The sequence below is a fragment of the Macaca nemestrina genome, chromosome 8 (assembly GCF_043159975.1).
Source record: "Macaca nemestrina isolate mMacNem1 chromosome 8, mMacNem.hap1, whole genome shotgun sequence".
Lineage (NCBI taxonomy): Eukaryota > Metazoa > Chordata > Mammalia > Primates > Cercopithecidae > Macaca > Macaca nemestrina.
The window spans coordinates 40,915,014-40,939,008 of NC_092132.1; the positions used below are offsets into that span (position 1 = coordinate 40,915,014).

Below are 23,995 nucleotides of genomic sequence, written 5' to 3' on the forward strand. Positions count from 1 at the left end.
TTACATTTGAATATATTTAGTCTTTTTCTAAAACATCATTTATTAAAATTAAAAATTTTTTGTCAGGGAGATTTACTAATGAAACAGCAGCAAAAAAAAAAAAGGGAAGCTTTGACTATGCCTTGGCAATGAGATGAATGCTAAGCCCTTGATGTATCTGTGTGCTGTATGCTATCAATCTGTTCTGAAAGCGATTCAAAACAGATTCCCTTTGGCAGTGGACCCTGATTCCAGGGCAGATCCATTTTTAGATACGAACTTTTTTTCTGCAGTAGAATATACTTTTAAGGCTCTGATGGCATGTTTTCTTCAGGGAATAGGTTATTCTATAGAAATAAGGATTGACTTTAAGTAACATAGCTTGTTTCATTTTGATCATTATGGATAAAATTCTTTAAATTACATAGTATACTTCCTAGCATTCTTAACCTAAATTGAACAGAGTATAAGCTTTGTTACGGGAAAAAAAAAAAATTGCCGTGCATGGTGACATGCTCTTTGTTGTCCCAGCTACTGAGGAAGCTAAGGCAAGAGGATCACCTGAGCCCAAGAATTCAAGGCTGTAGTGTTCTGTGCTAATGCCTGTGAATAGCTACTGCACTCCAGCCTGGGCAACATAGTGAGATCTCATCTCTTTAAAAAAAAAAAAATGCTGGGCATGGTGGCTTACGCCTGTAATCCCAGCACTTTGGGAGGCCGAGGCAGGAAGATCATGAGGTCAAGAGATCAAGACCATCCTGGCCAACCTGGTGAAACCTCTTCTCTACTGAAAATACAAAAATTAGCTGGGTGTAGTGGCTCGCGCCTGTAGTCCCAGCTACTCGGGAGGCTGAGGCAGGAGAATTGTTTGAACCCGGGAAGCGGAGGTTGTAGTGAGCCGAGTTTGCACCACTGTACCCCATCCAGCCTGGAGACAGAGCAAGACTCCATCTAAAAAAAAAAAAAAAAAAAAAGTTATTTTTCCAAGTTACAATTGTAATAGTGATATTTGGCCATCTCTTGGGTTACCTGATTTTTAAACTACAGCTGAACTTAAAAAGCACTGGAGTGCAGGCCGTGTATTATACCAGTCATTTTGCCTATACCGATTCATTATTCACTTAACAACTCTTAGATCAGTATGAATATTAATTTATTATGACAATATACAACAGTCTTACCTTTTGAGAGACAGGCAATAATGTGTAAATTATGAGCTCATGGTTTTTGAGTTTAGTATGTACTGTTTATTGTGTTTCTGAAAACTTACTCATCACTTCTGATAACTGTTTATGTATCCCTGGCAGCTACTCTCCCCACTTCTAATTTTCTGCTTCTAATCTGCTGTTACTTTAAAATCAAGTAATCTAATTTGTTGAAGTTGTATTAAATAAGAGGTTCTAGGATTTTAAATTCTACTAAAGGCTTAAACATCACGTATTTAATTGAGAGAGAATAAATTGTCACATTATCAACTGAATTCTGGACAATGTTAACTATTTACAACGAGAGTTCCAGATAATGCAAGAATAATCCAGGAAAGTATTGGTATTAGTTTTAAGTTATTCTATATGCATGAAGATTTTCCTCTGTGATATGCAGATATCTAATCACATGATGATATTTTAAGCACTATTTCAAGATTTTACTTTTAAATAATGTAGGAATCATTAATAACACTGTAATAAATAGCTTGGAAGTATTAATGGAATAAATTGAAGAACTGCTTTGCAGTAATTTTGAATGTTTTACTATCTTTATTCAAACGTCCACTAACTTCTTAACAAAAATTACAATCCAGCATCTTATTGTTAGGCTTATTTAGAGTACCCTAAAAGCAGCATTATGCTCCTAAGGATGTAAACAAAGTAGGTGAGCAAATATTGGAAAGGTAGTTTATGACAAAGAAAATAAACTTGAAAGATGAGTTTTGAAAAAAGATGGGTAGATGGATAGATCAATCTCTATGGCCAAAGCCAGTAATCTTGAACTCATTCAGTGATCCAGGTGGAAATTTCCTTGCCTGCCCAAAACATGTACGGTAGTCCCTCCTTATCTGTGGGGGATACCTTCAAGATCCCCAGTGAATACCTGAAACTGCAGAGTACCAAACCTGATTGCTGTCCAATATAATGCCTTTTCCATCTTAACTAAGCACTTAGGCACTGTGGCCATTAACTTTTGCAGTTTGAGGTATCACAGCAAAACTAGCGTGAATTTCTTTTTCCTTCTTTGTAATTTCATGGATATAAGATTCATTCTTTCTTTAGAGCTCAGACACCTCAGCATATGATTTTTTTTCTGTTGTTGAGAACTTTCACCTTTTCACTTAATGGAAGCACTTTACAGCCTCTCTTTGACATATCTGAATTACCAGCATCACTGCTTTTGTGCTTTGAGACCATTCATAATGGCAAAATAAGGGTGATGCGAACACAAGCACTTTAATACTGTGACAGTTGATCTCATAACTGAGATGGCTACTAAGTAACTAATGGGTGGGTAGCATACACAGCGTGGATACACTGGACAAAGGGGAGATTCATGTCCCAGGAGGGACAGAGCGGCACAGCAAGAGATGTCATCACTACTCAGAACAGCACACAATTTAAAACTTAAGAGTTGTTTATTTCTGGAATTTTCCATTTAATATTTTCAGACCACTGTTGACTCCAAGTAACTGAACAATGGAAAGCAAAATGTCCAACAAGTGGGGCTACTCTATTTAATTGGAATAAGAAACTTTATCTAAAAGGGAGGAAATTGAAATATCTCATTAGAATAATAACTTTTTAAAGTTGATACTACCATATCTTATTGGATATTATTTGATGTGTAAAGTTTTTTGGTTTTTAAAAAATAAACACTGACTTACCTAGTACTATTTTGAATGTATAATAATAAGCAAAGATTGCTTTGGCTGTCTTCCAGCTTGTGGAGAGACTCCAGAGCAAATTCGAGCACCAAGTGGCATAATCACAAGCCCAGGCTGGCCTTCTGAATATCCTGCAAAAATCAACTGTAGCTGGTTCATAAGGGCAAACCCAGGCGAAATCATTACTATAAGGTAATTCTACCTTTCTGTATTACTACATAATTTATTATAAAACATAAATTCCATTTTCATTTATTATTACTTAACATGCAGTAATATAAAAAGAAGTCTTTTCAGGAGATGTGATAAAGAACAGCTAATGGTGTCATCTTAAGAGTAAGAATAACAGCCCATCTGGTATGTGTTTTGACTATTTTCTAAGGGTGGTAATGTATTTGCATTGAATCATCTATATTCTTCTAAGCTGCTTTTTAACAAAAGATACACATTTGCAAAATAGCCTATTAGGGTCAAGACTAATCTTTGGCAGTGGAACAAACAAATAAACAAAACTCAATAATTCACTTGGATATCGAGCCCTTAACCTTTGTCTCATTAGTAGAGCCTTCTACCTAAATAAGTTAAAACACGATTGTCATGCATGTCTGTATATGTGTATGTATGTATAAAACTTGAAACAAGCTGATAATGGAGAGTTACTATATCTAGAAAAATCTTTTATTGTAACTTCGAAACAAAAGAGCATTTGTTAAGAATACAAATGAAAGGCTTTCTTAAGGGAAATAACCATAAGTTTAAGATTCTAAGAATAAATGTGACATATAAATAAGGAAGGTTAAGATTAAATTTTAAAACATTTAGCAAATTACTTGCAGAAAAAAACAGTATGGGAATAAGATTGTAAAGAATATATTTAGTAGAACTAGATATTGCTTGCTTAGGAAAATTCTATCAAGGCCATTAGGAAAAAAATGTTACCTACGGCGGGGGAAAAAATAGTGTGCCTGAATGAAGAACTGCAGTTGGAACAAAACACAAATAAGAATGTCATTTCCATCACAGAGACAGTGTAGCACAAAGGCACCTTCAACGTGCTTTCGTGTGTAACATTGTATGGGTAGGAGGCATAGAATTTTAGATTTAGAAGAGACTTTGGAGATCATAAACTCAAATTCCTTCATTTTACATTTTTAAAATAAGACTTATACATTTAGCCTACTTTCTCATCTTTTTTCGTCTTCCTTTTTTGTATATATTAACTAATGAGGAAACCAGTCTCTCCTGAGAAGCATAACTGTCATCTATCTCCTTTTTTTGGTGGAAGCCATAAACAAGGGCAATAGTTTGTTTTCCTTTTATTTTCCTGTACCCTACATTACCTCTTCTGGAACCCTGGAGCTTGGCACATACAAAAGCTGTTATTCTCCTCCTCCAGGCAGTGTTTTTCTCTTGCCTGATTGAGTGGTAGAATGCACCATTAAGGTTATCTTTCTGTAACAGTGTCAGTGTTGAAATGTAAATATACCTATTTTCTGTTACTTGTTGTATGACTGTGTGTTTGCAAAATAACATTTTTACCACATATTGGGAGTTTGTTAGCATAAAACTAGAATTTATAGAGACCTTCACCTTTTAACCTAAAAATTAAACTTACAGCTTATAGTTCAGTTTTGTAAAACTTGAAAATCTTACCAGCACAGAAGAGATTACATTGAAATACTGCCATCTGGTTTTGATAATGTATTGGATCCTTGAGATTTCGTGAAGTAAAATACACTGAAAACCAAGCACAGTACTAAAATGCAGAATAAAATTGAAGTGAGCTCTACAGCTAAAGGAGAATTTCCTCAATTCTGGAAGGGAGCAGTGAATTTGGATGTATACAGACCAGAAGGTGATTTTAGTAATTGTTCAAATTCTTTACTGAAGTCATTATCATGTTAATACCATAACTTTAAAAAGATGACACACATGCATATACACAAAGACAAGTTTTACATATGATTATCAATGCATAATCTTAAATGATTCAAAAGAATCATATGCATAATTAAATGTAGCTCTTTTAGACATACAAATGAGTCAGTATTAGGAAATATTAAATTAACTTACCAAGTTAACAAGTCAAAAGAAAAAGTATGTGATTATCTAGTATACCTAGATGCTTTAAAGCATCTTGGTAAAAAAGAAAATCAGCCTTCATTCCTGAATTTAACATAAAAATTTTAAATTCTTAGTAAAATGGAATTGGAAATATGATTTTTTAGATCTGGATAGAAGAGGGAAACTAAAGTTCTGGAGTAAAAACAAACAATACTGAGAGCTAGCTGTATAAAACTTGCTTAAGATGGTGAAATAAAGGCATTTTTACTTCATTCCTCTCCCTTGGAACCCACTACAATCAACAAAGGCCACCTTATCCATGGGGAAGAGAGGATTGAATACCAGCACCCTGCTTGAAGCCAAGGACTAGGGACAGGCAATTTTGCTCAAGACAGGAGGCTGAAAAATCTTCCACCAACCACAGCCTGAATTTATATGGGGCTGAGAGCTTAGAGAGCTGAAAGGGCATAACCTAACAAACATGAATAACTATGTCACCTGCTGACTCCATGACAGGATCTTTAATACTCTGAACCATCATTTAAGACTTACTCTGGAATATAGACCCAAGCAGGGGAACATAAAGGAAGAGAGGGTTAAAAAAGAGAGAGAAAACCAAAAAACTTCCATAAAATAAACTTCTAAACCGAAATTCCAGAATGTGTGAAAAAATTGAATGGTGAGAAAAACAGCCAAGCAAAATTAAGTTGGAACTCAGATTTACTCCAAACGTTTTAAGATGTATTCTGTCAGGGATTATTTCTCAACTTTCTTTATGCCATGAACACCTAATAGTCTGGTAAAACCTATGTATTCTTTCCCAGATTAATATGTTTAAATTCATTTAAAAAAATACATAGCATTACAAAGGGAACCAATTATATTAAAGTACAGCTATCAGATATTTTGTAATATTTGTAATGTAGTAATATATGCTTATTTATTAACACATTAACAAAATCAAGTGATGGTTAATTTCAAAGAAAAAAATGTAAGTGTAAATAGTATTTTTAGATACCTGTAAAAACTGAAATGTAACATAAAAATATCTCTAATTTTGAATAGTGGTGGAGTGGCCGGTGGTATAAATACTGTCATGGTTTGTTGTTTATAAGTGAAGGAAATGCTAAATTTTAATAAAAGGTTAGTGAAAATAAAGGTGTAAATTGTTTCCAACCAATTTGTGATTTTTGAGGGGACAGGAGAAACATTGAATACTCTTACTTGGCCTTTATTAGAAAAAAAGTGTGTTTTAGCATTTCAATTAAAGTATCAAAAGGTAGCCACTGATTAAAAATAGAAGTAATATTGAGCAGTTAATAGAGGAAAAGCAACTTTAAAAATATATTCACAAAAAGGCTAGATGTGATGGCTCACTCCTGTAATCCCAGCACTTTGGGAGGCTGAGGAGGGCTGATCACTTGAGGTCACGATCACTTTGAGACCAGCCTGGCCAACATAATGAAACCTCATCTCTACTAAAAATACAAAAATTAGCTGGGCATGGTGGCAGACACCTGTAATTCTAGCTACTCAGGAGGCTGAGGTATGAGAATTGCTTGAACCCGGGAGGTGGAGGTTACAGAGCCAAGATCGTGCCACTGCACTCCAGTCTGGGTAACAGAGTGAAACCCTGTCTCAAAAAAAAAAAAAGGAGGAAAAGAGGAAAATGAGAACTCTCTCCCAAGTAGAAAGTTTGTAACACACTTAAAACTAATAGAGAATGTCTAAAAACGAGGAGATGGGGTAGACGCTATGGCTCGTGCCTGTAATACTAGCACTTTGGGAGGCCAAGGTAGGCTCAGGAATTTGAGACCAGCCTGGACAACGTGGTTGAAACCCTGTCTCTACCAAAAATACAAAAAACTAGCTGGGCATGATGGCTCATTGCCTGTGGTCCCAGCTACTCAGGAGGCTGAGGTGGGACGATCACCTGAGCACAGGAGGTTGAGGCTGCAGTGAGCCATGAATGTACCACTGCACTGCAGCCTGGGTGGAAGAGTGAGACCTTGTCTCAAAAATAAACAAAAACAAAACAAGGGGATAGAAGAGGTTGGCTTTGGAGCTACTCATCAAGAGAAAGCTAGTCTAGGAAGATTAACATCCATTGTAATTGAGCTTAAGGCATAAAATACTAGTAACAATTAGGGTGATCTACCAGGAAAAAAAAAACAGCAGTAAATTTCATGTACCTAACTACATAGCCTGAAATACATGCAAAGCAAAATGTGGAGAATTGCCCAGCAAATTTGACCAATCCACAATTCCAATGGGAGATTTTTAACACACCTTTAATACTTATTTCAACAGAAAATACACATTCTTTTCAAAAGCCTGTGAAACATTTATAAAAATTGATTATGTTTTAAATCACAAAGGAACTCAATACATTTCAAAGACTACATCATTCAGATTGTGTTTTGTTACCACAGTGCAATTAAAATAAAGGAAAAAAAATAAAACCTGTATGTTTAGAAATATATTCTTAAATAACTCCTGAATTAAAGAGGAAATCACAATGGGACTAAATGGTTTTAAAATAACCATAGTGAAAGTAATACATATTAAAGCTGTTAGAATACATTGAAAGAATACTTAGGAAAGTTTACTACTTTAATGCATTGATTTAAAATTTAGAAAATAAATAAGCTCAGCATTTAACTGAGGAAAGGAAAAGAATTACAGGGTAAATTTTAAAGTAGAAGTAAAGGCCAGGAAAATAATAAAATTCAATAAAACAAAAAGCTGACTTTCTGAAAAACTCAGGAAAATAGATAAAACTCAAAGCAAAACTGAAGAAAAAGAAGATAAAAAGAGCAAAAGTGTCTATAAACATAACATTTTTAATGTCATAAGAATATTATAAGCAGTTTTATGTTAATACTTTTATACAAGTAGATTAATTGGATTTTTTAAAGAAAATTTATATTACTAAAATTGATTCAAGAAGAATTAGAAAGCTGATGAATCAGTAGCCATTGAAGAAGTTGAATCAGCATTCAAATTAAGACTCTAGAACTAGTTTTATAGGCAAGTTTTACCAAATGAATAGAAAAGGAATTTCCTTAACCTGGTAAAGGATGTCTGTTAAAAAATTTAAAAAAGCAAATTTAATGTCAAAGTTAATTTTAGCACCAAGGACCAAGACAAAAATGTGTGCTTTTACTGGTTATAGTAGAATTCTTAGTCAATGCAACAGTGCAATAGATAGAAATAGGTGATATAAAAAAAATGGCAAGGAAGAGAAAACTTTTATTTGCTAATTATATGTTTGTTTTAAGCAGTTTAAAGCAAACTTAAAGATCACAGATAGGAAAAAATGTCTTTAAATTGTATGAAAGTACTGTGTACAGAGCTTTGTAGTAATAAAATTTACTATCAACATAAAATCAATTTTCCAAGAAAATTTAAATGATCAAAAGTTTAAGAAACACTGATTAAACCAAAAAACATTAAGAAATTGAAACTCTCTCCCTGACTCAATATATTCTAAATAGGCACACAGCACAAATACATCAACAGTGCTTTTATTACAGAAATTATTATGAAGCATTTAAAAAACCAAAAAGTAATTTTACTTATTCATTTAAAAATCCTAAATGAATTAGCAAACTAAATCAAATAGGGTATACATGAACAGATACTTATTATTTCTTATTCTAGACAATGTTTCTGCTTTCATGAATTTTTTTTTTTTTTTTTTTTTTGAGAGATAGTGTCTCACTTTGTCACCCAGGCTGGAGTGCAGTGGTGCCATCTCGGCTCACTGCAACCTCTGCCTCCCGGGTTCAAGCAATTCTCCTGCCTCAGCCTCCTGAGTAGCTGGGATTACAGGTGTGTAAAAACTAAAACTCTGAAATACTTAAAAAATAGTTGAACATCTTTGGGATCTTTGGAAACACCAAGGTATCTTAGAGAGGACACTAAATGCACTAAACATAAAGCAAAAATAAAAAATTAGACTTCATCAAGACTAAAATTAAAAACCACGCTCAATTAATTTTTGAATTTTAGTAGAGATGGGGTTTCACCATGTTGGCCAGGTTGGTCTCAAACTTCTGACCTCAGGTGATCCACCCACCTCGGCCTCCCAGAGTGCTGGGATTACAGGCATGAGCCACCTCTCCCAGCCTTTGCCTTCATGAATCTTAAATGTTTAGTGGACTAAAAGTTTATTAAGGGATTCCCTAGTTTGAATGGGACTAGGCCTCCCATAAACAAGAGCTATAAAGTTTGGATAAAATATTTTAAAACGAACTATTTGAAGGATCTGGAGAGTAATAAGAAACTGGCAAAAACTGGAGAGTATTCCACCCCTGAAAGAAGGAACCACTCTTCGTGAGATAGGCTTGTTTCCTACCAGTTCTCTGAAGATTCTTGCCAGTCCGTGCAACGTGGAGTGACTGGAACTCAAGCACATCACCATGGTCTTGTTAGCTTGAGGTGTCAGGATGCAGTTGAGGCTGCAACAGTAACTGGAAATTAATTAATAAGGTAACTCCTGGAAAGGAGAGAACCACAAACTGGAAAGTAACTGCATTTAAATTATTCTCAGATCCTTAGCTGACCCATGAATTGTGTGTGCATAAAGAAGACTCCGAGGAACCCGCTGGAAAGTAACAGCGGGAAGGCTGAAAAGACTATATGATTTCAGCTGCTGTGCGCCACAGCAGAGGCAGTATGTGGAGTTTGAATCCTGTCCATCACAGGCGAGACCCAGTATAGGGCTTCATAAATAAATGCCTTGAGATTTTTAATGAAACTCTGTGTGTCATACTTTACAAGTAAAGACAGTGTCCTTAAACTAAGAATTCTCCCTGAGACTAAGGGCAGAGCAGAAACAAACTCGCTTTAAAGTATAAAAAAACCCAACCTCCTCAAGTTCATGGTCATCAGACTAATTTAACTGTGTGATAGAACAAAAATTAGTATCTTCTATGTTCTAGATAAATGTAAGAAAAAAAAAATCTCATTTTCTACTTGAAAACACACAAAAATTAATTTATATAAATCTCAGCTATAAATGTAAAAACTAAAACTCTGAAATACTTAAAAAGTAGTTGAACATCGTTGAGATATTTGGAAACACCAAGATATCTTAGGACACTAAACGCACTAAACATAAAGCAAAAATAATAAATTAGACTTCATCAAGACTAAAATTTTAAATGTCTGCTCATTAAAAGGTTCCATTAAGAAAATGAAAAGACAAAACCATAGACTGGAAGAAAATATTAGCAATACACATATCTAACAAAGGACTTGAATCCTTTTTTTTTTTTTTTGAGACAGAGTTTTGTTCTGTCACCCAGGCTGGGGTGCAGTGGTGTGATCTGAGCTCACTACAACCTCCACCTCCCAGGTTCAAGCAATTCTCCTGCCTCAGCCTCCCGAGTAGCTGGGATTACAAGCCTGCACCACCACACTCAGCTAATTTTTGTATTTTCAGTAGAGAAGGAGTTTCATCATGTTGTTTGGCCAGGCTGGTCTCGAACTCCTGACCTCAAGTGATCTGCCCACCTCAGCCTCCCACAGTGCTGGGATTACAGGCATGAGCTACCATGCCTGGCCAAGAATATAAAAGGGATTTTTATAACTTTTTTGTTTTAATGGGCAAAAGACATGAACAGATTCTTACACAGAAGATATAAAAATGGCCAACAATCACATGAAAAGATGTTCAGCAAATTTGTCTTCAGGGAAGTGTGCATAAAACCGCAATAAAAGATACCACCCCTCAGTGAGACTAAAATGAAAAAGACTGACCACATTGACTGCTGGAGAGAAAGAATGTGGATGTAGGTGGATATGACATGTCTTACATAATAGACATGCCCCCAAGTAACTCATGTTTATAATATGTAGAGTTCTTAAATAAGAAATATTAATGAATAAAGGAGGTAATTTGAAAAACAAGGCAATTTGGAGTAAAAGAAATAGAAATAACCAGTAAATTGGAAAGGCATTTCAATCTCAGTAAATAAAGACATGCAAAATAGAAGTGATAAATCTCTTTTGTCTACCTAACTGGCAAAACATTTTAAAAAATAGAATATGTCATTTTGCTAAATGTATGGGATATACGGTACAGACTTGGTAGAATTGTAAGTTCATATAAACATGTTTTGCCAGGATCTGTCAGATTTAAAGAGGAATTATTCTTCTGACCTAGCAATACTAGTTCTAGAACAGTTTGTCCTAGAGAATTTATTGTTCTTGTGTGTAAGAGAGATATGTACATGTATAAGGAGGTTTTGTTTTGTTTTGAGACAGAGTCTCGCTCTGTCGCCCAGGCTGGCGTGCAGTGGCGCAATCTCAGCTCACTGCAACCTCTGCCTCCCTGGTTCAAGAGATTCTCCTGCATCAGCCTCCTGAGTAGCCAGCACTACAGGCACACACCACCATGCCTGGCTAATTTTTGTATTTTTAGTAGACATGGAGTTTCACCATGGCCAGGCTGGTCTCAAACTCCTGACTTCGTGATCTGCCCACCTCAGCCTCCCAAAGTTCTAGGTTTACAGGTGTGAGCCACCATGCCTGGTCAGTAGTTTTTAAAGCATAGTTCATAATAGTGCAAACCTGGAAACAATCAAATTGTCTATCAGCTTTTGTTAGTTATTCAGAATATTTGAAGAAGAAACATTCTGATATAATAATCCTTGGGTAATTAACTTTACTATCACTTAGTTATAAGGCAAAGGCAAGAAGATAAAGTCAGATCTTTACTTTTTGGTGAGACATGTTCAGATACTGTAAAACTATATTTTGGTTTCTCTTTTTTTCATAAGCAATGACTAATTTTCTATGTGCTTTTATTTATTTGATGCTTTTGACCTATACTTATGCCCACATTTTATTAACTACAAGATAGTATTTGGCTATAAAGTGATTTATGTAAAAAAGTATTCCCAAACTCAGGGACTTTTCACCAAAAACATTTTTCATGTGTTCCTTTTTCAGTCTTTTACCTTGCTCAGATTTGTGCTCATTACTCTCCTAAGAATGTCAGCTGCAAACTTTTTATTAAGCAAGTATTAATCTAAGAGAAGGCTGAGTTTCTCTGTGTTTACTTCAGTTCATCAGATTGGGGAGAGGTGATTCTGGTTGGAACACAGAACAATTCAGGATGTTCTGAGTTAGAAGTAGTCTTTCCCAACCATGCACACAGAGAAGAAAAAGAAAAGGTGCCACCTGTCACCTGTTTTTTTAACATTATTTTGAAACTGGCATTACTTGTGAAGAAGTATTTTTCTACAATCTGGAGAAGAAATACATATATGAGGAACATAGAATTAGTATTATTATTTGCTAATGATATGGTTGTATGCCTGGAAGACCCAGGAGAGTCGGTCAATATATGGAAGCTTATAATAATATCCTCAGTTACATTGTAATATGATTTTTTTTCCAAAATTGCCTTTTTAATAGACATTTCTGATTTTTTTTTTCCCCCAGTTTTCAGGATTTTGATATTCAAGGATCCAGAAGGTGCAGTTTGGACTGGTTGACAATAGAAACATACAAGAATATTGAAAGTTACAGAGCTTGTGGTTCCACAATTCCACCTCCGTATATCTCCTCACAAGACCACATCTGGATTAGGTTTCATTCAGATGACAGCGTCTCTAGAAAGGGTTTCAGACTGGCATATTTTTCAGGTGTGTTTTTAAATAAGAAAGATTGAACTGAATTTTATGGTATTAACTGCTCTGTCACTTTGGAGCTAATCTTCTAAATAATGTTCATTTAATTAGGAGTAGGCCCTCGAGGCAGCTGAGATTGAGGATTAGAAGCTAAAGTCAGATACCCTAAGGCTGGTTCTCCAAAAAGTGTTTTGTATAATTCTAACAAAATGATTAACTTCATATACTAAGGTTAATTTTCTTTTTAAACATCTTAAATACATTTATTCTAAGAATAGCCTTTTATCTCTCAAGTGCTTACTCATATCCAGAAAGTTAGTTCAGAATGTATTTTTGTGGTAATTATTGTTTTTATACCCCCAAAGAAAAGACCTAACAGATTTCACCTTCATAGTTTATAGTCTCAGAAAAAAAAACATCTTTTCTTAAACTGTGTCTAAAAAGCATGACCAGATCATACAAATGTGAATAATTCAGAATTAGTCCTCTCTTTTAGATCAAAATGCAAAGATCTTCATGGAATAACAATAAGCATTTAACAAGTTGAATTGTTGAGTAAGTGTGCCAGTACTAATTTGTCATTAGAACCCAATCTGTTAAATCATTCTGTTTATAAAGACACGTACACACGTATGTTGATTGCAGCACTGTTCACAATAGCAAAGACAGGGAGTCAACCCAAATGCCCATCAGTAATAGACTGAATAAAGAAAATGTTGGTACCTATACACCATGGAATACTATGCAGCCATAAAAAGGAACGAGATCATGTCCTTTGCAGGAAGCTGGATGGATGGATGAAACTGGAAGCCATTATCCTCAGCAAACTAACGCAGGAACAGAAAACCAAACACTGCATGTTTTCACTTATAAGTGGGACCTGAACAATGAGAACACATGGACACAGGCCCCACATTTATTGTGGCCTTTTGGGGAGGGTGGGATGGGAGGGAGAGCATTAGGGAAAAGAGCTAAATGCATACTGGGCTTAATACCTAGGTGATGGGTGCAGCACACCACCATGGCACATGTTTACCCATGTAACAAACCTGCACATCCTGCACATGTACCCTGGAACTTTAAATATATATATATATATATAAACCCAACCTGTTTTTTAAAACTCTTAGCACTTGGGCTTTATGAACATTTATTATAAAAATATTGCTCTTGCTGTTTTATGTCTTTTAAAGATTATAATTTTTCTCCTTCTCTTTCCATCTCCTTTCTACTCACATCTTCACAGGGAAATCTGAGGAACCAAACTGTGCTTGTGATCAGTTTCGTTGTGGTAATGGAAAGTGTATACCAGAAGCCTGGAAGTGTAATAACATGGATGAATGTGGAGATAGCTCTGATGAAGAGATCTGTGCCAAAGAAGCTAATCCTCCAACTGCCACTGCTTTTCAACCCTGTGCTTACAACCAGTTCCAGTGTTTATCCCGTTTTACCAAAGTTTACACTTGCCTCCCCGAATCTTTAAAATGTGATGGGAACATTGACTGCCTTGACCTAGGAGATGAGATAGACTGTGATGTGCCAACGTGTGGGCAGTGGCTAAAATATTTTTATGGTACTTTTAATTCTCCCAATTACCCAGACTTTTATCCTCCTGGAAGCAATTGCACCTGGTTAATCGACACTGGTGATCACCGTAAAGTCATTTTACGCTTTACGGACTTTAAACTTGATGGAACTGGTTATGGTGATTATGTCAAAATATATGATGGATTAGAGGAGAATCCACACAAGCTTTTGCGTGTGTTGACAGCTTTTGATTCTCATGCACCTCTTACAGTTGTTTCTTCTTCTGGACAGATAAGGGTACATTTTTGTGCTGATAAAGTGAATGCTGCGAGGGGATTTAATGCTACTTACCAAGTAGATGGGTTCTGTTTGCCATGGGAAATACCCTGTGGAGGTAACTGGGGGTGTTATACTGAGCAGCAGCGTTGTGATGGGTATTGGCATTGCCCAAATGGAAGGGATGAAATCAATTGTACCATGTGCCAGAAGGAAGAATTTCCGTGTTCCCGAAACGGTGTCTGTTATCCTCGTTCTGATCGCTGCAACTACCAGAATCATTGCCCAAATGGCTCAGATGAAAAAAACTGCTTTTTTTGCCAACCAGGAAATTTCCATTGTAAAAACAATCGTTGCGTGTTTGAAAGTTGGGTGTGTGATTCTCAAGATGACTGTGGTGATGGCAGCGATGAAGAGAATTGCCCAGTAATCGTGCCTACAAGAGTCATCACTGCTGCCGTCATAGGGAGCCTCATCTGTGGCCTGTTACTCGTCATTGCATTGGGATGTACTTGTAAGCTTTATTCTCTGAGAATGTTTGAAAGAAGGTCAGTATCAAGACAGAACTATAAGGTTATGCTCTCCACAATAAAAGCAGGCCCAAATATTTGAAATGAGTACTTTGAGGATTAGCAATGTATTTTTGTTTTATATTAGTTTAGAAATGGATAAAGATTGTTGATGATGTATAAAATTAGTGTGAAAAGCCCAGGACTCAAAAGGCCAAACACATTACAAACTAAATATTTAGAGTTATGAGAAAAAGCAATCTATTTACCAGCTCCTGTTTTCAGATTAATCCGTTTTATAGGAATATTGTAAGCTGCAGCTCTCAGTTTTAGTGTTTTAACCTGTATTTTTCTAAATACTAATTCAAAAATTCCAGATATGTGATAGCCTACTATGTTCAAAGCATACAGGTAAATAGAAAAATGAATAAGGCATAATATCACAAGCAGTTTACAGTTAGGAGGAAGGAATTGGGGCATGGAGTAAGATGACAAAAGTGTAATGCTGTAAAGAGCTGTAAAACAAAATGGTATAAAGTCAAAAATACCTAATCTAATAAGGGAGAGAGGTGGAAAGGCTTTAATTGGAGAGGTGCCACTTGAAATGTATAAGTAGAATATAGATAGGGGAAAAGGTGTTAAAGCAATAACCTGGGAAAATATATAGAAGTAGGAATGTCCAGCATTGCTCAAAAAGTAAGCACATGGTTCAGTTTATCTGGAGCCCAGGATGCGTATGAAGGGCTAATAGGAGGTACGATTGGAACACAAGACTATTGTCCTGTTGTAGAGTTAAGTGACAACAGCACTTCAGAGTTCTCAGTTTAGTAAGAAATGGTTAACTGTTAAAGGGTGACCTTCAGAGTGAGTAGTTTTCAGTATGATCCAGGGTAAATGGGACCTGAGATAAGTTAATGGCAGAGATGTCCCTGTGGAGACAATGACCTTCAGTCCCAGGAGAATTACAAATAATAGATTTAACAGAGAACTTTTGACATAACAGATGGCTAATAGATGGCACACAGATGCACAGTATTGTAATAACCATTACTGCATCTTTTCTTTTTTTTCCTTTTTTTTTTTTTTTGTTTGTTTGTTTTGAGACAGAGTCTTGCTCTGTCACCCAGGCTGGAGTGCAGTGGTGCAATCTCAGCTCACTGCACTCCGTCTCCCAGGTTCAAGCGATTCTCCTGTCTCAGCCTCCCAAGTAGCTGGGATTACAAGTGCCTGCCACCACGCCTGCCTAATCTTTTGTATTTTTAGGAGAGACGGGGTTTCACTCTGTTGACCAGGCTGGTCCCGAACTCCTGACTTCGTGATCCACCTGCCTTGGCCTCCCAAAGTACTGGGATTACAGGCATGAGCCACCGCACCTGGCCTCTGCATCTTTTCTTTCGGCAAGTGTAAATGGCAAGAAAACTTTTTACCACATTGCAACAAAAGAGCACAATGAAGAGTCAGAGATCCCAGCTGGGCGCGGTGGCTTCAACATATATTCAGTAAATACAGTGTTCTTAGGAGTTGTAAAATCTCGTATTATTTCTCCCTTTACCTTTTACAGGGATTTTCATTCATTAAAACTCAGTGATCCAGGCTTTTACTAGCTTAAAGCCCCATGAAGACAGACTGCTTGCTTCAGCTTTGTATTCCTAGTGTAGGGATAACACATATATTCAGTAAATGTTTGTCAAATGACTAAGCTTTAAAATGATCAAATATGCCAAGATTCAGATTGTTTTAATTACTGATAATGGAAATTTGTTCTTTTTCTTAGCTCCCCCTTTTAATCTTTTTTCTTTCCATCTACTCTCAAAGATCATTTGAAACACAGTTGTCAAGAGTGGAAGCAGAATTGTTAAGAAGAGAAGCTCCTCCCTCTTATGGACAATTGATTGCTCAGGGTTTAATTCCACCAGTTGAAGATTTTCCTGTTTGTTCACCTAATCAGGTATATTGCAATGTGTAGTTTCTATTACATTTCCTCTTAAAATGAAATCTGTGCCTGTATATATGATAAAGCAAAGACCCTTGACTGTCAGAATTTTTGCAATCAAGGATTTAAATGTATGGAAGATTTGAAGTCATAGTTTTCATTACATTTTAACACTACAAACTACAAAAGTTTATTTTTCATTCCACTGATGTGGTTGTGCTAGTCTGAAGCATTTTACTGTTTAGGATAATTTAGTGCATTATAATTCAAAAGTATTGAGCTTGGCAAATTATTTTTTACCTGACCTGAACATCTACAGGATTTAAGAATGAACACTAAAATTAATATGCTAGTAATATAACGTGCTAGATTAACTAGTTATAAGTAAAAGTAATTGAAATGAAGTTAACATTTCTACCTGAGGAAAAACATCTTCAAGCCTGATTTTACAGTGTTTAACAATTTATAGCATTTTGTTTATATAGTAATTCATTATATGTTTCTGAATTCTTTAAATTTCTCAGCAATTAAAAACATTTTCTTGTCATGCTTAAAAATGTGCCAGCATTCATTTTAGGCATAAGGATTTATACATTTAAATTGCAAATTCATTCAGAAACATTTATAAAAATTGTTTCCAGTATTAGAGTTAAAACTGGTAAACATTGTTTACCTAGTAATATAATTATTTTCAAAATAGAATACCATTTCCTTTTTGGTAAATGGGATTTCTGATTATAGTCTATCACCTTATTAGAGTCTTTTAGGAAATCTTTGGTGAGAATTTGTAGTTTCAAGACATTTCTCCATATGTAATTGCCTAAGTAAATCATTCAGAAGTTCCACTGGTTGGAATTTTGTGTGCAAAGTAGGAAAAACCTAAGTTGTGGCTTCTTTATATCAGCCCTGCTATGGGGAAAGTTTTTTTTTTTTTAGATAAGAATCAGATCATGGTTAATTTTACACATCTACTTCATTCTCTACCACCCACCACCCCTAAACCCCATAAAGTCAGAGGGAACATAGTTCACACAATATGTCCTCATTCCTGACACCAATTGCAAATTCAAGGAGTTCCCCAAATCCCCTTCAGGTTTGGTGATTTACTAGGAAGACTCAGAAAACTCACTGAAAGCAACTTACTTGTGGTTACAGTTTATTACAGGGAGAGGATACAAACATACAGATTAACCAAGGGAAAAGATGCACAGGACAAAGTTCAGAAGGGTACCAAACATGGACCTTCCAGTTGTCCTTTCCCCATAGAGACAGGAGGGCATTACTCTGTCAACACAGATGTGTGACAGTATGCATGGAGTGTTACCAACCAGGAAAGCTCACCCAGGCCTCAGTGTCTGGAGTTTGTACTAGTGCACTAGCACAAAGGCAAGATTAATTGCACATGTGGCCAATCCCAGTTTCTAGCCTTATCCAGAGATTGATTGACCCAAAGCGCTCACCCTACATCACACTGATGGTGTGGTTCAGAGCTTCCACTCTAAATCAGTTTTACTATCTGGCTGGTCCAAGGTCCCCAGGCAAAGACACTGCTTTCAGACAAGACAGTCGAAGGGCTTGGAGACCCAGAAGCCAAGGACAAAGGCTTTGGGTGAGGTTAAATTCTTTATTGCCTCACACTACCCCAGTTTCTCAGGTTATATTTACCCTTGTGGGAGAATTCTACTTCAACATTTTAAAATAAAGTATGTTTTTGGGTGGTAAGTTAGATTTTATTCATTTAATGAAATTAAACTCTCAACTTTGAAGCTTTTGGTAACAAATTATCAAATTTTTATAGCAGTTTTTGGAAAAAATAAGTAATGATGTAATTCACCATCTCACTCAAAGTAGAAATGCTTTTTGAGGAATGCTTTCTCCTTCATAAACTGAAGAAGTATATGAAATTATTCCTAGAACATTCATGAGATCCCCTCATAAAATGTTAGATTGCCAGTCCTAATTAAACTGACTTTTAACTAAGTAGAGAGTTTCACTTCACTATGACAAACCAAATGTTAAAGTCAACATTAAAGTATGTTGAAGGCATTGTTGATCTTGATGGCTAATAGCAGCACAACAGAGAAGGATAACAGAAGAGCCTTTTGTTCACTGCTGGATATAATAGCATAGTGCTCAACATGAAGCCTTAAAACTTGCACGCTCACTGTTGAGGAGCAGATCTGTGGAGAAGTTCATTAGAAATGTGAACCACTTTTTCTTTCTTTTTTTTTTTTAATTTGTAGTTAGGTACTTCTTAATTGGTAAAAAATCTTACTCATCTGTATAGCAAATCCATGTGTGCCGATATCCAAATTTCTTATTGACAGTCTGTGCCTTACTAAAGTTAGACTATGAAATGTTCCTATGATAGTAGCTTCTTAACTTATCATAAATTATGTTTATGGCACTATGGAAAGGCCTATATGGAAAGCATAAATAAATGCAATACCAGCCACAAAGAGATACAGAACATAAGAGGACATCTTCCTTATTTTCTACCTTCTTTCTTCTGTGAGGGGAAAGGGAAGAGGTGTGAGTTTTGGCAGGAGATAGTATCATCATCTGAAGGAGAGTATATCAACTTGAGATTGTTTCCTGGAAATAAAATTTTTAAATACTAAATGCCAGATTGGTGAAAGCTATTTCAAGTTTGAATACTTCTTTTTATAACCACTAGATGGAGCTTAAAGACTATCTTATATAATGCTATATGGTTTTTAAAAATAAACTAAACTTGTTCATCTAGAAAAAAGAATAGATTTTTTATTCAGTTGGGCAACCTTTCATATACACTAATTACAGCTAACTAGCTTTCAGAGAATAATGATATAATTTATGCTTAATACTAAACTATAGAAAATAACACTTTAAAGATTGAGAAGGAATCTAAATGTCTAGATACCATTGAGTAGTGATATAAACAAGTTAACTTCTTTTGTTTCTTGTCTTCTATGCTGTATTACAAATATAATTCCTTTATTTGTGACAATATAATTAAATCCTCAGTATCCATTCACCAAATCCTTAAGAAGCAACTCTGTGAAATGCAATTTTCACATGTTTTGGGAAAGTTCAGCCTTGTAAATTAAATCTAATGTGTTCTTTTTTTTAAAAAAAAAAAAAAGATAAAAGGCCTGGTTTTCACAAACTCATTTTGGTCACTTCGTCAATTATGGTGGAGATTCTCCTATGTCCCTAGTTACAGAAGTATCAATTTTATTTTCTAGCTTTGGTACACTTTTCACATTGGATTATGGTGTGAGATTTTGAAACAACTGTTACAGTTGACACTAAATATCATTTTTAAGTTGCATATATAAAATGGAATAGCAAGAAAATTTTAAACACAGCAATGATTCAAGTTATATTAGTAGATTAGATTCTGTAGTAGGATGAACCCACCTAGGTAAGAGAATTTAATTTTTCCTCCTTAGACCCAAGCAACAATGAGTAACAGAATTTTTAACCACAACACATTCTTAAGAGAAGGGTATTTTTTATCTTAGGACCTTGTTGTTAAGTATCTTAAGACCTTTTCTTATTTTTGTAGGCTTCTGTTTTGGAAAATCTGAGGCTAGCGGTACGATCTCAGCTTGGATTTACTTCAGTCAGGCTTCCTATGGCAGGCAGATCAAGCAACATTTGGAACCGTATTTTTAATTTTGCAAGATCACGTCATTCTGGGTCATTGGCTTTGGTCTCAGCAGATGGAGATGAGGTTGTCCCTAGTCAGAGTACCAGTAGAGAACCTGAGAGAAATCATACTCACAGAAGTTTGTTTTCCGTGGAGTCTGATGATACAGACACAGAAAATGAGAGAAGAGATACGGCAGGAGCATCTGGTGGGGTTGCAGCTCCTTTGCCTCAAAAAGTCCCTCCCACAACGGCAGTAGAGGCGACAGTAGGAGCGTGTGCAAGTTCCTCAACTCAGAGTACCCGAGGTGGTCATGCAGATAATGGAAGGGATGTGACAAGTGTGGAACCCCCAAGTGTGAGTCCAGCACGTCACCAGCTTACAAGTGCACTCAGTCGTATGACTCAGGGGCTACGTTGGGTACGTTTTACATTAGGACGATCAAGTTCCGTAAGTCAGAACCAGAGTCCTTTGAGACAACTTGATAATGGGGTAAGTGGAAGAGAAGATGATGATGATGTTGAAATGCTAATTCCAGTTTCTGATGGATCTTCAGACTTTGATGTGAATGACTGCTCCAGACCTCTTCTTGATCTTGCCTCAGATCAAGGACAAGGGCTTAGACAACCATATAGTGCAACAAACCCTGGAGTAAGGCCAAGTAATCGAGATGGCCCCTGTGAGCGCTGTGGTATTGTCCACACTGCCCAGATACCAGACACTTGCTTGGAAGTAACACTGAAAAACGAAACGAGTGATGATGAGGCTTTGTTACTTTGTTAGGTACGAATCACATAAGGGAGATTGTATACAAGTTGGAGCAATATCCATTTATTATTTTGTAACTTTACAGTTAAACTAGTTTTAGTTTAAAAAGAAAAAAATGCAGGGTGATTTCTTACTATTATATGTTAGCCTGCATGGTTAAATTCGACAACTTGTAACTCTATGAACTTAGAGTTTACTATTTTAGCAGCTAAAAATGCATTACATATTCATATTGTTCAATAATGTCCTTTCGTTTGTTTCTGATTGTTTTCATCCTGATACTGTAGTTCACTGTAGAAATGTGACTGCTGAAACTCATTTGATTGTCATTTTTATCTATCCTATGTTAAATGGTTTGTTTGTACAAAATAATACCTTATTTTAATTGAAACGTTTATGCTTTTGTCAACACATCTTGTAACTTAATATACTAGATGTTAAGGTTGTTAATGTACAAAAAAAACACCCTTATACTCACCTGCGTTTTCGTTTAACATTTGTCCATTATCGGATTTCATTATCATATGAACTTGTCAAAGGGAAACAAACTTTGTCTAAAAATTTTTCTCTTATGTTTAACATACAACGATGTGAAATTTAGGCAGAGTTAGATAAATTACTGGCAAAAACAAAACTCTTTTATAAAGATTTTCTAATGTTGACTTTAATACTCTAACATGGTACAAACCAAATGTTAAAATCCCAAGTCATTTCTTTTTTCATCTGTATTTAGCAACAGAATTAAGTGGATGAAGATATTCTACTATGCATTAAATCTTGAACTTTATAAAACATGTACAAAAATTGTACAAGATAAGTTCCAGCTGGTAATGTCTTTCCCTAATACAGGGTTGCGCTTGTATTGGACCCTAGGGATTTGCACTAAAATTATATCAAGGTCTCAGATGAGCTTAGTGCACAAGCACTATCACTTTAAATACTATTATTTGCTACCACAGCGACTATATATTTCCATAGCTTTTGGCTGGGGGCGGGGGGCATTTTTATTACAACTTGAAATTGCTTTGCTGGTTTCATATTTATTTGTTGTATTTAAGAAATACATTGTTGTAAGAGTGATTTTTTTTCAATATATTTTATTCCTGGGGGGGATCATGCTACACTCTCAAAAGAAAATTGAGAAATCATTCAGATCATCCCCCCCTTTCTAAGTAGTGTAAATTGTAAAACCCGACATATTTTTTTTATTGTCAGTTGCTGTTTATTTATTCTTTAGCTGTCTGTTTTAGTAGTTTAATGATTGAGTATGAAAAATGTATTTGTGTGTGATTATTGCTATTTATTAAATTTTAAGTACTTTGCTGAATGTCATTTTAAAGCATGTTTGAAGTCTTGTGTATTTGTCTGTGTTATGCTGTCAGGAAGAACTGACTAAGATGTTTTAATATGTATCAAAAATTAAAATGATTTTTTTTATTGCCTTGAGGTACTTTTTAAATCAAAGTTGTTCTTTATTGAATTGTGGTGCATATACAAATTCAGGCCATAAAATATGCAATATATCTAGAATAAAAATGATTGGAAGGAGATCATTCCTTAACTGCTTTATAGTAAAGTAGCAGCTTTTACCAGTAGTCGAGGGTAAAATTTTCTAAGGACTTGAATATTACTTTGCTTGAGACTGCCCTTCAGTTGATGTATCTCACAAGATGAGAGAGTTTAATGGATTAACTGCATTTTAGTTGACGTATCTCACAAGATGCAGTAACACAGTCAGTTCTCTTTTTAAATTGTTTTCACATACATTTTAGACCCCATAGTATATTCTACTGGCAGAATTCGGGTTACCAAATAATCTTTTACACCCTAGTACTATACCATCAAGTATAGGGCTTTTGGTTTTGTTTTCTAGCATATGTTTTAATTATTTTAATTAACTAATACATCTTCCTGGTTCAAATAGTAAAATGTAAATTCCTCTTCTGTCCCAACACCCATCTTTCAGTTCCCTTGAAAGAGACATATACCAGTACCAGATCCTTGTATATCTCTCTAGAAATAACCATATATGTACATAGGCATATCAATGCTATATTTTAGTATTGCAAATTGTAACATACTATGCATACATTTTCTGTACTTTTTCTCAAAGGGAAAAAATACATCATTAGAGTTTGAATATTAAAAGTAAAATCAAGCATTGCTGTTACTTGTGTTTTTACATTTAAATCATTGATCTCTCCTGAATTTAGGGCTTCACTTTTTTTTTCCCCCAGATAACTACCTAGTTTTCACAAAATTATTATTAAATAATAGATCCTTTCCTTACTAATTTGAAATGGAACTTATATAGTACATTTCCATATTATTTGGGTATGTTTCTAGACTCTATTTTCTTCTGTTGATCTGCTTTTCTCTTTTTATACCAATCCTTTATTGTTTTAATAACTGATTTTTAAATGTTTCAAATATTCTTATTTATATTTCCATTTGAATGACAGAATTTGTTGAGTTCCACAGAACATCCATGGGTACTTTTTTTTTAGACAGTTTTAATTTTATAGATTAATTTAGGGGAATTTGACATCATTATCATATGAGTTAAAGCTTTTTATCTAGACCATGGTGCACTATCTAAAAATCATGCCCATTCGTTTTTTGTTGTTTCCTTCAGATGAATTTTACACTTTACAGAGATCTCATAAGAGTTTATTTTTTAAATTTTTTACATTTTATTGCCTTTATTAATGAAATCCTATTAATAATTTTGCCTAATTTTAGTACATAAAAAGGCTAATTATTTATGTTAATTTTCTGCCCGGCTAG

At 35.2% G+C, this 23,995-nt stretch overlaps 1 protein-coding gene across 2 annotated transcripts in view; it reads left to right on the forward strand.

Moving 5' to 3' along the window:
* Nucleotides 1–22,649, forward strand: part of LOC105476004 (LDL receptor related protein 12) — a 92,708-nt gene extending 70,059 nt beyond the window's left edge. For both annotated transcript variants that reach the window (XM_011731564.3, XM_011731565.3), the window contains 5 exons: nucleotides 2,911–3,046; nucleotides 12,374–12,576; nucleotides 13,808–14,912; nucleotides 16,689–16,821; nucleotides 20,357–22,649. In XM_011731564.3, the coding sequence (XP_011729866.1) occupies nucleotides 2,911–3,046; nucleotides 12,374–12,576; nucleotides 13,808–14,912; nucleotides 16,689–16,821; nucleotides 20,357–21,223 (2,444 nt within the window). In that variant the 3' untranslated portion in view covers nucleotides 21,224–22,649. The remainder of the gene's footprint in view (nucleotides 1–2,910; nucleotides 3,047–12,373; nucleotides 12,577–13,807; nucleotides 14,913–16,688; nucleotides 16,822–20,356) is intronic.
* Nucleotides 22,650–23,995: the final 1,346 nt, after the last annotated feature.